A 14,605-nucleotide genomic window follows, 5' to 3' on the forward strand; every position below is an offset into this window, starting at 1 on the left:
TGCTTAAATGAAATATGGAGCTTGGATGAGGTTCCGAGAATTCTTCATGTTGTGCTTTCAACGACTGGAGTCGTTTCGAAGAAGCTACTGTAGGCGCTGAAGGAGCTGATGTCGGAGAAGGAGCTGGCTGCTATCCAGAAGTCGGTGATACTCAGTACCTGCGCGATTGTCCAAGAATTTCTGGGGCATATGTTTTGTGCAAATTTTTGAAATTTTTGTGTTATGAATCTTGTCTTTGTACCGACCTGTTAACGATGACCAAATAAATGTTTGTGAACACCGTTATTTTTTTTACATTTATCGACTTGAATAAATGATAGATAAGGTCCATGAATGAGAACATGGGGTGGTCTTCCACGGGCTCGCGGTGAATCTAGTATATTGGAATTTGGCTTCATGCTCCAGAGTATGACCAAACATCAAGCTCCATGTCTTGGTAATCCTGTCCTAGCACAATGCTTACCCTATGTGGTCCCAATACAGAGAAGGGGCGCATCTAACGTTTACGTAATGATTGCAACGAATCATAGGTAGGAAGTTCCAACTTTGTCCAATCCTTTAAAACATACTTTCATTGATACTCTACGAAAAATTGAGTGCAACTATCGTTTCATTTAGAGCTTCCATTCCAAGAATATATTTCCTGGGAGTCCCGTGATTTTTGCATCTTCTGGGATCCCCAATTTCCGGGAATGCATGTTACTTATTCCCGGGATTTTTCCATGTTTTTATATTTCAAAACACTACAAGTACAAATCTCGTCACTTAATATAAAAGGAATATTCCTGACAATATTCGTTCATTACCATTTCTTTTTTCTCTTATAAAAGTTTTAGTCTTAGGATCACCCGCCTCTTTTTCGGGTTAGAGAAATCTCCAACCCTATGTGCGGGGTTGAGAATCGAACCCAGGTGAGCTGCGTTCAGGTCAATTTACCGATTGCTGATGCCGGTAGAATTTCGCAGTTCGTAGGCCCAGCGCGGACTGCACAACAGATAGCGAGTTGCCGAATTGCTAGGTTTTTCCGTATGAGCTGTAATGCCAAGGTTCAATACAAAATTTTGGAAAATCTGTGTCAGCGAAGCGAAAGCTTTACCAAATAGAATGAAAAAAATATTTATGTTCTTAGGCAAAAAGGCGGATCTTCCTTCTGCATCGCAAAGTTGATAAAAGAGGTTGCCGTGCATCAAAAGTCCACATTTAACATGAGTTCGTTGAGGAATCGTCGAAATCACAAGATGAACATCGTCTATACGAATACATAATAGTTAATAATTAGAAAAAAGTTCTAGTAACTTGATTTACCTTACGTTTGTTAATAATCAATTCCATCCCTTTACACAATGGGACAATGAATAGTCGAAATTCAGGTAATATGCGTAGCGCAGGTGCTACGACTAGGAGAATACTTTGTGGACAGTGCCAGTGCGGAAAACGTACGTACGTAGACAAGACTGCATCGAACCTATAGCTCAAGCGAGGTGAGCTCTCTTCAGTGATCGAGGCCGATATGATAGCCATCCAGAACAGGGTAATGCCGACGAGGTATTGCAGGAGGTATATTTGGTACCAGGACGTCGAGGATATATGCCGGATGTGTCATGTGTAGTACCCAACGCAGGCTGCACTGAGTGCCACAACAGCATTGCTAAGTTTTTGCACCAACAGTTGGCGCAGCTGCGTGATTTTTTAGAGGAAATTATGCCAAACAACCGTTACCGGCCTGTACATGTTCTGGAAAAAGTCCGCTTCAAGATGTACTGGGATCGCATTGTTCTATCGGTCCGAGTCCTACATCATTATAACCGCCCAGATATACTGGTCTATGACAAGGGTCAACGCCAAGTCGCCATAATCGACGTCGCCGTTCCACTGGACCACAATCTGGTTGATACTCATGGTGGAAAAACTGCCAGATATTGCTTAAATGAAATATGGAGCTTGGATGAGGTTCCGAGAATTCTTCATGTTGTGCTTTCAACGCCTGGAGTCGTTTCGAAGAAGCTACTGTAGGCGCTGAAGGAGCTGATGTCGGAGAAGGAGCTGGCTGCTATCCAGAAGTCGGTGATACTCAGTACCTGCGCGATTGTCCAAGAATTTCTGGGGCATGACGAGAAGCCGATTTCAGAGGATTAGCTAAGCAATGTTTTTATATGTTTTGTGCAAATTTTTGAAATTTTTGTGTTATGAATCTTGTCTTTGTACCGACCTGTTAACGATGACCAAATAAATGTTTGTGAACACCGTTATTTTTTTTACATTTATCGACTTGAATAAATGATAGATAAGGTCCATGAATGAGAACATGGGGTGGTCTTCCACGGGCTCGCGGTGAATCTAGTATATTGGAATTTGGCTTCAGGCTCCAGAGTATGACCAAACATCAAGCTCCATGTCTTGGTAATCCTGTCCTAGCACAATGCTTACCCTATGTGGTCCCAATACAGAGAAGGGGCGCATCTAACGTTTACGTAATGATTGCAACGAATCATACGTAGGAAGTTCCAACTTTGTCCAATCCTTTAAAACATACTTTCATTGATACTCTACGAAAAATTGAGTGCAACTATCGTTTCATTTAGAGCTTCCATTCCAAGAATATATTTCCTGGGAGTCCCGTGATTTTTGCATCTTCTGGGATCCCCAATTTCCGGGAATGCATGTTACTTATTCCCGGGATTTTTCCATGTTTTTATATTTCAAAACACTACAAGTACAAATCTCGTCACTTAATATAAAAGGAATATTCCTGACAATATTCGTTCATTACCATTTCTTTTTTCTCTTATAAAAGTTTTAGTCTTAGGATCACCCGCCTCTTTTTCGGGTTAGAGAAATCTCCAACCCTATGTGCGGGGTTGAGAATCGAACCCAGGTGAGCTGCGTTCAGGTCAATTTACCGATTGCTGATGCCGGTAGAATTTCGCAGTTCGTAGGCCCAGCGCGGACTGCACAACAGATAGCGAGTTGCCGAATTGCTAGGTTTTTCCGTATGAGCTGTAATGCCAAGGTTCAATACAAAATTTTGGAAAATCTGTGTCAGCGAAGCGAAAGCTTTACCAAATAGAATGAAAAAAATATTTATGTTCTTAGGCAAAAAGGCGGATCTTCCTTCTGCATCGCAAAGTTGATAAAAGAGGTTGCCGTGCATCAAAAGTCCACATTTAACATGAGTTCGTTGAGGAATCGTCGAAATCACAAGATGAACATCGTCTATACGAATACATAATAGTTAATAATTAGAAAAAAGTTCTAGTAACTTGATTTACCTTACGTTTGTTAATAATCAATTCCATCCCTTTACCAATGAATAATAACATTTAAAAGTTATAATAACAATTTATGGTTACTAACCTGTTCAACATTAATTTTGAGATAGTAGAAAATCAGCTGAATCAATATGCGTACCATTGTAAAACAGTTTTTATTCATTTGCTCCGTTTCAGCATAGCTTCCCACATTGATATTAGCACATTTCCTCAAAATTCCAAGCGACCTTTCCCGATTGAAAGGAACGGCCGCGCACCATGAAACGCCGCGCTTAGCCCATCTGTCATAATATCGTGATTTTGCATAGCGAAGGGCTGAATACTAACACATGTTGTTCCAAAATACAGCCCTACGACATGCAACACTTTGTGCAGGTTGATTATACCAGTTGCCAGTGGTACCAAATTCACCACGTTCAGTATAATTCAAAAATTCTTTTTAAATTACAGAATTGATAAAATTGGTTAAATGAGTTAAACTAATTAATCAAATCCTGTTTTAAAAACTGTCCTTGCGTTTAGACCAAAATGGGAGGCATATCACTACCACTACATTAATAAATTTCAAGCGTAAATAGCAAATACATGTGCTAGATAAACCAAAAATTTACTGGCAACCTTACAGTGGCATTTAGGAAGCAGTTGGTGCGGCATGTACGTTTCGGTGAATATCTCAATATATCGTCGCTGTTGTGCTACCTTATGACAAACGCCATTTTGGGTAAACTGAGTTAGATATGCCAAATCACTTGTCTAATAAATCTCTACAAAGTGGCGTTTTCAGAATTTTGACATTCTGTTTGGTTACTGAGATATAGAGAGAAAGGTGCTGAGAAAATTTTACTTTTTTGCTTCAAATAACTGTGGCTGGGGATCGGCTCAAGTTATCTTGATGCATACGAGGTTTTTATGTGTAAAACTATCTGAGAAATACAATGGCATAATCATTTTCAACACAAAAATACACGAATTGTGAGAAAAATGCAGTTTAAGTTTTAAATTGGTAAAATATAGCATATTTGGCAGCACTGTAACCAAAACAACTATTTTTCTAGATTCCCTGACTGATTTTCTTCAAAATGCATCTCACCGATGGTTTATAGACCAAATGAAGCCGAAGATATGAATAAAAGTTATAATTGATGATTTTTTTCTATGAAAAATTTTTCATGCACGATTATGACGCGTCATACAAATTTTGTCATCAATACACACCTATTACACGTGTGAGTGTGACTTTTCTTTACATTTCTAGTAAAAACTCGCAACATAGTCAACCGATCTTTCTAATACTTGAGATATTAATACAAAATATATTGAAGCAGCAATTTTCTTCTTTGAATTGCTTTCAACATTTATAAGTTTCAAGATATTCAACTTTAAATCGTTTTTCTCGAAATGTACTAAATGGCGCTTGTCATAAGATAGCACAACAGCTACAGTTTATAGTAAAAACAAACAACAATCGCTCAGACCCGGAGCCAAGGATACTTCCATACTTATAATTATTCAGAATATCATACAGACGGCAGCAAGTACTAGGACAGAGTACAACTGAACGAAATCACTTGACTTAGAATATTGGCACTTGAGATTATCAAAGCTAGAAGCTCTTGAAAATGCACGTTTTGAATAAGCTGTCTTCACCCTACAGTAATTACATATTGAAGCGATCCCTTTTATCGTACATTACTCTAACTACGCGCCTGTCGATGTCCCTTCAATGCACGATGACTGTCTGGCTTCCTTTCTTGACTGGCATTATTTCTACCACCATTAGTGCCAATGTTGAAGCATTTCTCATAAATTCCTCGCCCACAATCTTCCCACTTTTATTTTATTGTGGCAGTGACGTGTTGGCTAGATGGGAAAGGTTGTGCTCAACCCAATTGGTTTTTTTCTCGACCCAGTGTTCATATCGTCATTCACATCTTATATCTAGATACCAGTCGATGGCATCTTCGGAAAACTTACAAACGTCAGTCATGTGATATCTTGTTCAATTTATAGTTTCATATTTTCTATAGTTCCGTTACTAATTATTGTCTTGTCTTTCGATGATATACAATGGAAGCAGTTAATGAATTGTAACTAGCGTTGCGATGGTCAAATTTTACATTTTCCAAATGAGAAAAGAAAGTATTTTTGGTACTCTACAACTTCGTAGAACAGAAAACTGCTCTATCTATTCTGAAAATCTTGAAACTTTCAAGTAAAAACTAAAAGACAATTTATTCTTCTTTAACTTTCTATCTCTCGTTGTTGATGTATAAGTTTTTCCTAACTTTGCCCTACTCTAACACGTGCATGAGATAAGCGGAGCGAGCCCTTTGCTAATGTTAAGCAGCAGTATCCAACTTCAAACGTTAATGACTCTATACCGGTAGGTTGGATTGTCTTGCAATCTTCAACAAACTTGTTCGGCATATTTTCAAAAGCATAAATCCTTCCTGTTTCACCATACATTTTGGCCAAAAATCCCATACAAACGTTAAGCTTTAGGGTTAACCAACTTCGCCGAAAATTGGACAGTGTCATTTTTTCATGATTTGGACCGACGCAGGGGGTGTACATCAGTGATTTCAAAAATAGTCGTTTTATTGTCACTCTAATGCACATACTATGCAACTGAACTAGAATCTCGAAAAATATTAATGTTATTTAACCCATTCATGCCCATGTTGTTTGTGGACAACAACGTTTTAAGACAACTATAACTTTAGATTGAGGCGAGATTTGCTCACAAAAACAAGTAAGGCTCATTAATGTGATTATTGCCATTAATTCGATTATGTATTAACAGTTACAAGGATCAGTTCTAGAACTGAGTTATTGCAATTAATCTGATTGGATTCCGATGGAGCAGTGCTGCCAGGGATGGTTTACGTTTACAACGGAAAATGATTTTTTCATATATCTTCGTTATGGTGCAATATTATTGAAAACTGATAAAACTTATCAATTTAGACTATCGTTGGATACGTTCTCCACGTAATTGGACTATTGTAATTATTCTAGGAGAATTGTATTGAGCATTAGAAGATAAAAATTTACCAGCTTCTAGCATTGTCATGGAAGCACCTATCTTTATGAAAATAGGCTTTTCGTGTTTCTTGACCCAACCGTTTTCAAGGAAAAATAGTTTTGAAACCCTACATGCACTAGAAAATAGCTGGGCATGAAAGGGTTAAGAACCTTCACTTGACGGACGATTAAGCTGCCCAATGAATGCCCCTAGGGAATTCATAATAGTTCTATGCAAGGACGAGGTGACGGATTCTTTCTGCCCGTATACCTAACAGTAACAGTAACAACAACTTGAACTTCAACCACGATAATTTAGACATCTACTTTTTCTTATAAATGGTTCATGAGAAGCTACAAACATTTTTTTTTTGAAAAATTTAATCTTTTTTTCCAAATCCAGTCATATGTCTGCCGATGCATCGCAATTAAATCTCCCAAATGGGTATGATTGTTGTTAAAAGTTACCACAAAATAAAGAAAAGTAAACTTTCATGAAAAACGTTTCATTTTGTATCAGTGAATATAGAAAAATAACAGCCTTTGAATTTCATGAGTTTTTTTAAAAAGTTTTCCATATTCATTCGTTAATTATCTCTATATTTTTATTTTTCATCCTCAGAATAAAATGGCTCATCAAATGAAGCTCAACGTATTCCTAAACGTAGCCTTTCTCCTCCTAACTAAATCGCTGGGGGAAAACACTACAACGATAATCGCCTCGTCAACCCAAAGCTCGATGGAGACCACCCAAACGACCACAGCACAACTGCAATCATCAACCCTCCAACAGCAGCAGCAAGTGCTCACATCAACCCAGTCTTTATTCGGCTATGCGACAGAGGTACAATCATCATCAACCGGAGTAACCTCAATGTCCAGCCCTGGTTCAACTATGGTATCCACACTGTCTACATCTTCGCCACAATACATATCAAACTATTCGACGATATCGCAGCTGCCGACGTATCCATCTCTACCAATGACAACTAGGCAGGATTCATTGGATCCGCTTCCAGTAGATGTTGAAATTGGTTCTGGAGGACCAGATCAGAAGGAGAGTCTCGGCATACAGAAGGCGGTTGACTGGCTACGAGAAAGAAGATTGCCCGACTACAGTTGGGGTAACGATACGCACATGGTCATTCTAGCGAAAGAACTGTCCGGAGCCCGCGATCCAACTGATAACGATAATCACTTACAAGAGATATCTGACTTGGAGGATATGTTGTCAGTTAAGCAGATGGAAATCGAGGTGTTGACAATGGTAGATCGTCATCATTCTATGCCGAAGCCAGTGAACACGGATAGAGTGGCCAAGTACATCCTAGCGATGGGGGCTCTATGCAAGGACGGGCGTCATTTCCATGGCCATGATCTAGTGGCAACGTTAGAGCATCATGAACATGATCCAGGTCAAGAGTACGAGTTTGCATTAACGGCCTTAGCTATATGTAGTTCAGCAACACATGTACGGAAACGACAAATCCGACGGCTTTTGGATGTTGCCAGTGGAGAGGTCAACAATGTGGGTGAGTATTTATCCCGTTTATGAATATCGATCCAATGTAACAATTTTATTCACCTTCAAGACACTATTGCTATGGTTTTGCTAGCACTGAGGTGTATAGTAACCGATCATCGACATCGACATCTGCAGCATTTTGTACGACGACCAGCTCAGGGTTTAGCAAGTCTGCAAGGACCGCAAGGTAGCTTTGGATCTCTACGGAGTACTGCTCTTGCTATGCAAGCTCTCCAAGACCTCGAGCCGGATCCGGCTGGAAAATGGAACAGAACGGCTGCTTCAGAGTGGCTACTTTCTAAACAACGTCCTGATGGTGGCTGGACGGAGGAACCACTGAAGGATGGACAAGTAGAATGAATAAAACAAAATAATGATATTATTTACGGAGCTCTTTCTATCTTGGACAGGAAGCGTCTATTGGAGTCGGGCTCACAGCAGACATCATTCTCGCTTTGGGATGGAAGGGGTTGGGTGCGGTGCGGGCTCTGCAGTGTGACCACGTGATACGAGAATCAAATGATATTTACGAAAACGGAGAGCCCAAGCTGGCCGTTCCGGTCGGTTTAACATCGTCTGTAGAGGAAGCAGAACCACGGAATGTTTCCTATACCTACACACTATGGGTTGGTACCAACGAAACCGAGGAATATTCCTTAGATTTAACGTCCCCGAAAAATACCACCTTTTTCCGAGCGATGAAGCAAGCTGCTGAAATAGATTCCAGGTACTTGATGAAGAGATTAAAATCGATTTCCATGTCTCGCGTTAATGAGTTTTTCCCGTCGCTAGGTTTACTTTCGAAGCACGGGAATGGCCCAATGGGCATTACGTGCATACGCTGGCCGGAATGAAAGAGGAACCGAAAAGGTATGCAATATTTGACAGCGTGTAGGTAGAATGTCTTTAATCCATAATCTGCTTATGTATAGCTATCACTACTGGCTGCTGTATCGATTGCCAGAGAAGCCGGATGCGAAAAGTCCACCTGGTAATCAGTTGATTGCTCCACTAGGTAAGATTGTAAGATAATTGGAATTATATTTGTGATATTTATATGTCCAATTTTCTGTTCAATTAGAATTGGCTGGTTAATTATAAAGAATCAATTGTCTCGTTCTATTTAGTTTACTGTATTTTGTGAAAGATCAGATTTATCTAAAGTTTTTGAGACGTTAGCTAGCGTAATAGAACCTAGGTATAATTCTATAATTTCTGTTTTTAGATGGTTGAGGTCTTCAGCAAAGCAGAAAAATAGTAAATTTCTAATTTTTTTTCGAAGATTCCATATACATATTGTAGATTTATTTTTTGAGCCGAAATCGTTGTTCTTTGGCAATTCAACTTAAAATTAGTATTTTTAACCTTTCCATATTGTAACCATAATTGATCAACTCAATATGTTTTACATACTTTTTAAAATAAAACATTTTGTTTATAGCAAATTTATATTGAAAATAGTGTTAGAAGTCAAAACATTAATTTTACAGTATGGATTCCTTCAAGAAAAAGTTATATTTTAGTGAGACCTGTACTGTCCATAAAAGCCTAAGAGTCCCATATGGTTTTTTGTCGAAAATGAGTTATCTATTGGATTGTATTCTGTATCAGTACTGAATTACAATGCACAAGGAAAATTACGAGGTTTGTTTTGAAAATATCGAAAAAAAATACCAAAACATCTTTGTCACATCCACAAGGCTCAATGAAAATGTAAATCTTGAACAGCGTTTTTCTCGGTTTGCTGTTTTTCAATATGGGACTCTTATGTTTTTATGGGCAGTGTAAGTTTGTAGAACATGTTAAAATAATCAATTAAGATTTTAAAACAAAGTCGAAAAACTGTTTTGGCTTGGCTTGTGCGACCACCCCTGGCTGCTACTCCGTTATCGATCTGGACTTGCTGCAGTTGCACAGGGAATCAATAGATAATTATGCTTGGGAATAGCGAAACCATCTTTCAATGTGCAACTCCTGGTAAGTGTTCATTGATCAATATCGGCGCCGGCCAGGCCCGAACGAAGATCGCGGAAGGAAAGGGAAGGAATGGTTAGTCCGATACTTGCTTTTGCTAGAGGCCGTATATACTACTGCGCACTCCACAAGTATCACAGCAGGAGGATATTTTTGTTAGTAAGAGTATAGAAGTAGGATCTACTTCTTCTTTACCGACGCCAGAGAGGTGACTGGACTAGATATCGATCCACCAAACTCATATACCGGGGACCAACGGCTGTACATCCCCCTTCCGAAGGAAGACGTGACCACAGATTTTTTCACCTCAGAAAAATCTCAACGACCTCGGCTGGAATTGAACCCAGGCAAACTGGAATGAGTGGCGGTCACGTTTACCACTCAACCACCGGCGCCATCAAAGTCGAAAAACTGTTTTTAGGACTATATACAAAAAACGGCTGTTGTCCACTAGGAGGTTGATAGCAGTCTATTATCTTTCTCCGCACAAAACCAGCCTAGAGGCCGTGTGGCATCCAGCGGGTTGAAGTATTTCAAGAATTGATCCACCGCGTTCCTGTTCCCATGTCGTAAGAGGCGACTGAAAAACAGGAGTCCTCAAGTCAAGGTGTTTCTCCGTACCGAGGACTGAATGGCTGGCAGGACTAAAATATGCCAGTCGCGCACGGAGTGTCGTGTTACCCTTGCTGTGTTAGGCGAATCTCTGACACAGTGGACGTTTGTTTCTTCGCAAATCGTGGGATTCAAAAGATGGTCATGTCCCTAATACTCATTTCGGGGTTCGCTATAGGTGTTTATAAGCCAACGTGTTTGGTATCTTCTAGTTGCTGTGCAAGTGCTGATCATGAAATATGTAGTGCTATAATCGAGTATGGTTAGAGTAGCACAAATTAATCTTCAGCATAAACGTATAGCAACTATGAATCTATGCCGCCTTGTGCAGGAAGGAAAGGCTTCCATAGCTTTGGTTCAAAAGCTGTGTTTCCATAAAGGAAACTTCTATGTTGGTAAGCTGTTTAACCTCGTCTTCGTAGCTTTCAACATTCAATGGCATGACAAATCCACGTGAAATGCCTCATTCATGCATACTTACGAATAGTACTATTGACGCATGTCTTAAATCCGACCTCACAACTCGCGATATTTGTACTGTCTCGGTTCGGTAAATACTGTGGACTGTTGACAACATAAACAAAAAATTCGTCTATTGTTCGGCATATTTGCCGCATAATGAACCATCACCTTCTGATTATTTCAAAAAGGTTGTATCATACTGTGGCAGAAATGGGTTTCCTCTCATAATCGGCAGTGATGCAAATGCCTACCACATAATTTGGGGCAGCTCAGATATCAATTTGAGAGGCACCAAATTAATGGAATACTTAATGCTATCTACCTTCTATGGGTACCTGGTCATTCCGGTATTACTGGAAAAGAATGGGTGGACGAATTGGCTAGAGCTGGTGCTGCGACTGACTTCGTTGGTCCAGAACCAGTACTACCACTGTCGATAAGTTAGATAAAGCACAAGATTCGCTCTTGGGCTGCATCCGAACATGCCAACCAATGGCGTAGCTTGCAAACTTGCGTTCAAACAAAGACTTTTCTGCCTGATGTGAGTTCGAAAATGTCAAATAATTTGTTACATTTTTCCAAGCACAACTGCGGTATTCTAGTCAGGGCACTGACTGGACATTGCAAACTCAATTATCACATGGCTACTATTCAGCGCGCTGAGTATTATTCATGCGGTATTAGTGAATCCGATTACGGAACATCATATCATTTGATATTGATATTGATTTGCAATTGCCCTGTAGTAATGCAATTACGTATACGATTTTTGGTTCTCCATACATAGATGAACCTATGTGCAGAGAGTTTAAACTGAAGGATATGCTATTGTTCCTAATCCAGTGTGGTATTGAGCTATAGTTTTAACCATATTTGAATGACAATATCTCTTTGGGGGTGTTGTCTTTCTGTGATCTCAATATCCCATCATGATATATCCGCTCACTGCTTAAATAAAAATTCTAAATCCCTCCGGGGGTTGGAAGTTTAATTCTTGCTAATTTGTAGCACCTGCAGATCGTTCAGCCTCCCTTCGAGGATGCAGAATGCTCTGTTTTAATTGTTCTGTGTCGTTATTTTCCTTACCCCTAACCTTACCAGTTCCCCAATCCTTACCACAAGGAAATTATGAAAAAGACGATTCTTGGCAAGGCACAAATCTCCAATCAACATGGGGAACATGCCATTTAAGCCAGATGCTACTGATTCCTAATTTCTAAGGTTCTACATACTTGTAGGAGCTTTTAAAATAAAACATTTTGTTTATAGCTAATAGAGTATATACATTAAAAATAATATATAAAGCGTCTTACATAAATGGTCACCCAAACAATGAGTCCCATTATATCCTGTTCCTGTGTATTCTTTATATTATTCTTTGAATAATAGAGTATGGAAATAGCTAAAATTTGGTTGCCACAAAATGCCTATGAACACAGCTATCTTTGATGAAAATAGTGCAAATTTATATGGAAAATAGTGTTAGAAGTCAAAACATTAATTTTACAATATGAATTCCTTCAACAAAAAGTTATATTTTAGTGAGACCTGTAAGTTTGTATAACATGCTAAAATAATCAATTAAGTTTAAAAAAAAAGCCGAAAAACTGTTTCTGACATATTTACAAAAAAACCGATTTAATCCACCTAGCAGTGAGATGAGACATTTCTCACACATTTCACTATTGGATTAGTTTGCAGAACTCACGAGAAGTAGGCACCCAACTAGAGGTGGAATGAAAACAGTTTCTAGTCTTGCACGAATAAAATCTCGAATAAACTGAATAAATTATAGAAATCAACAAAACGACCGAAATAAAAAAGTAAAGCAAAAAATGAAATAATAGGTTTTTAAATTCATAAAATGAGTAGAAAAATTAATGTAAATCAAAATGATAATATACACGAAACAAATTAGATTAGGTTATTAAATAAAAATTAAGATTATATTTAGAAATAGTTATAAGATTAATAGAATAAATTGACTCGTACTAACAAATTGAATGAAATAAAACGAAAATAAACATGAAATGCATAAAATTAAAGATATGAATAAAATGAATCAAATGAATCAAATTAATCAAATAAATCAAATAAATCAAATGAATCAAATTAATCAAATTAATCAAATGAATCAAATTTATCAAATTTATCAAATTAATTAAATGAATCAAATGAATTAAATGAATTAAATGAATCAAATAAATCAATGGAATCAATGGAATCAATGGAATCAAATGAGTCAAATGAATCAAATGAATCAAAAGAATCAAATGAATGAAAGGAATCAAATGAATGACATGAATCAAATGAAGCAAATGAATTAAATGAATCAAATTGATTTAATTCATCCAGTGAATACAATGAATCAAATTAATGAAATGGATCAAATGAATAAAAAGAATGGATGAACAAAATGAATAAAATAAAAAATAAATGAAATGCATAAATAAAACAAACGATTCAAATAAACAAAATGAGCTGAAGTGATAAATTGAATAAAAAGAAGAAAATGAGCAGAATGCATTGATTAAAATGAAAAATTGAACAACGGTAAAAGGTTATTAATTAATATAAAGAAATAAATTGAATCAAATAAATTATTTGGATGAAATGATTAAAACTGAAAAATTAGTCAGACTATTATAATGAAGAAACTGAACAAAATGAATAAACTGGAAAAAATGAATAAAATGCATACAATGAATAAAATAAGTTAAATTAATGATATTAATAAAATGCACAAAAAGAATAAACTGATCAGAGTGAATCCAAAGAATGAAACGAATAAAATAAGTAAAATGAACGCAGATGAACAAAACGAATAAAAAGATGCGGAATGAAATAATTAATTAAAATGAAATGGTCATATATTTGAAACTAAAAACATTTTTGAATAAAGAAAATGAATAAACCGGATTGTACGAATTTGAGAACCATTGCATTAGAATGTTTTGAAATGTTTTTGAAAATCCCATCTTCTGAGAACAGGCTAATAAATATGCAATGGACTTTCTAGGGCTTCCATCTTTTTTTGGTTTTATTCTTTTTGTTTTCATGCTTCTTTACTTGACGGCGTCGTTTTAAGATTATCTGGTGTTTCTACTTTATTGTTGGACCTTAATTAGTTATCAGGAACCTGGAACGATCAATTTGCTTTGGAATTCGAAGTTTTTGGTTTTTGGTCGCATATTCCCGAAAAAGATTTATGTACAGAATAGAATTTACTGGTCCAGTATTTTAACGCGCAATTGAATACAGTAAAGTGAGACAAGGTCACATGTACTTTCAAGCCCCTTGAACAGAGAACTACAGGGAGAATGCGATTCGTGAATGAGACAGGTAGATATTTCAAAGTTTTTATTTGCATTTAAGTAAATAGTGTGAAATGTCTAGGCTATGTCGATAGCATAAAAGCCTTGCATCCATTTGATTGCAATGCAGTCTCTTTCCATTCATCCGTATAGCTTTCATATTGTTTCGTTCGGAATTCTCGGCAAGGAAATATGGATAAATAATTCCTATACAGACCAATACTGTGAAAAAGAAATGGTTCAAACTACTCAGTATATCCAGATATGGACGACGATAAGTTAGAAGACACAGTGTAGTTGCATCCCCATCGAGAGTGGGTACTTTAGGAGACTTCTTTTCCTGGATCTAATTTGTGGATATTTTTGGTATTTGATCCGTTATTTTTCATGAAAGTTCGTACGAATACAACGAATGTGCAGCTGAT

The 14,605-nt window shown here is 37.5% G+C and overlaps 1 protein-coding gene across 9 annotated transcripts in view; it reads left to right on the forward strand.

The window, feature by feature from the left end:
* LOC131692514 (uncharacterized protein CG3556) overlaps positions 1–14,605 on the forward strand; it is an 82,579-nt gene that overhangs the window by 60,969 nt on the left and 7,005 nt on the right. For all 9 annotated transcript variants that reach the window (XM_058979606.1, XM_058979604.1, XM_058979611.1 and 6 more), the window contains 5 exons: positions 6,916–7,825; positions 7,886–8,169; positions 8,229–8,545; positions 8,611–8,688; positions 8,751–8,833. In XM_058979606.1, coding sequence (XP_058835589.1) covers positions 6,922–7,825; positions 7,886–8,169; positions 8,229–8,545; positions 8,611–8,688; positions 8,751–8,833 — 1,666 coding nt within the window. In that variant the 5' untranslated portion in view covers positions 6,916–6,921. The remainder of the gene's footprint in view (positions 1–6,915; positions 7,826–7,885; positions 8,170–8,228; positions 8,546–8,610; positions 8,689–8,750; positions 8,834–14,605) is intronic.

The sequence above is a fragment of the Topomyia yanbarensis genome, chromosome 3 (assembly GCF_030247195.1).
Source record: "Topomyia yanbarensis strain Yona2022 chromosome 3, ASM3024719v1, whole genome shotgun sequence".
Lineage (NCBI taxonomy): Eukaryota > Metazoa > Arthropoda > Insecta > Diptera > Culicidae > Topomyia > Topomyia yanbarensis.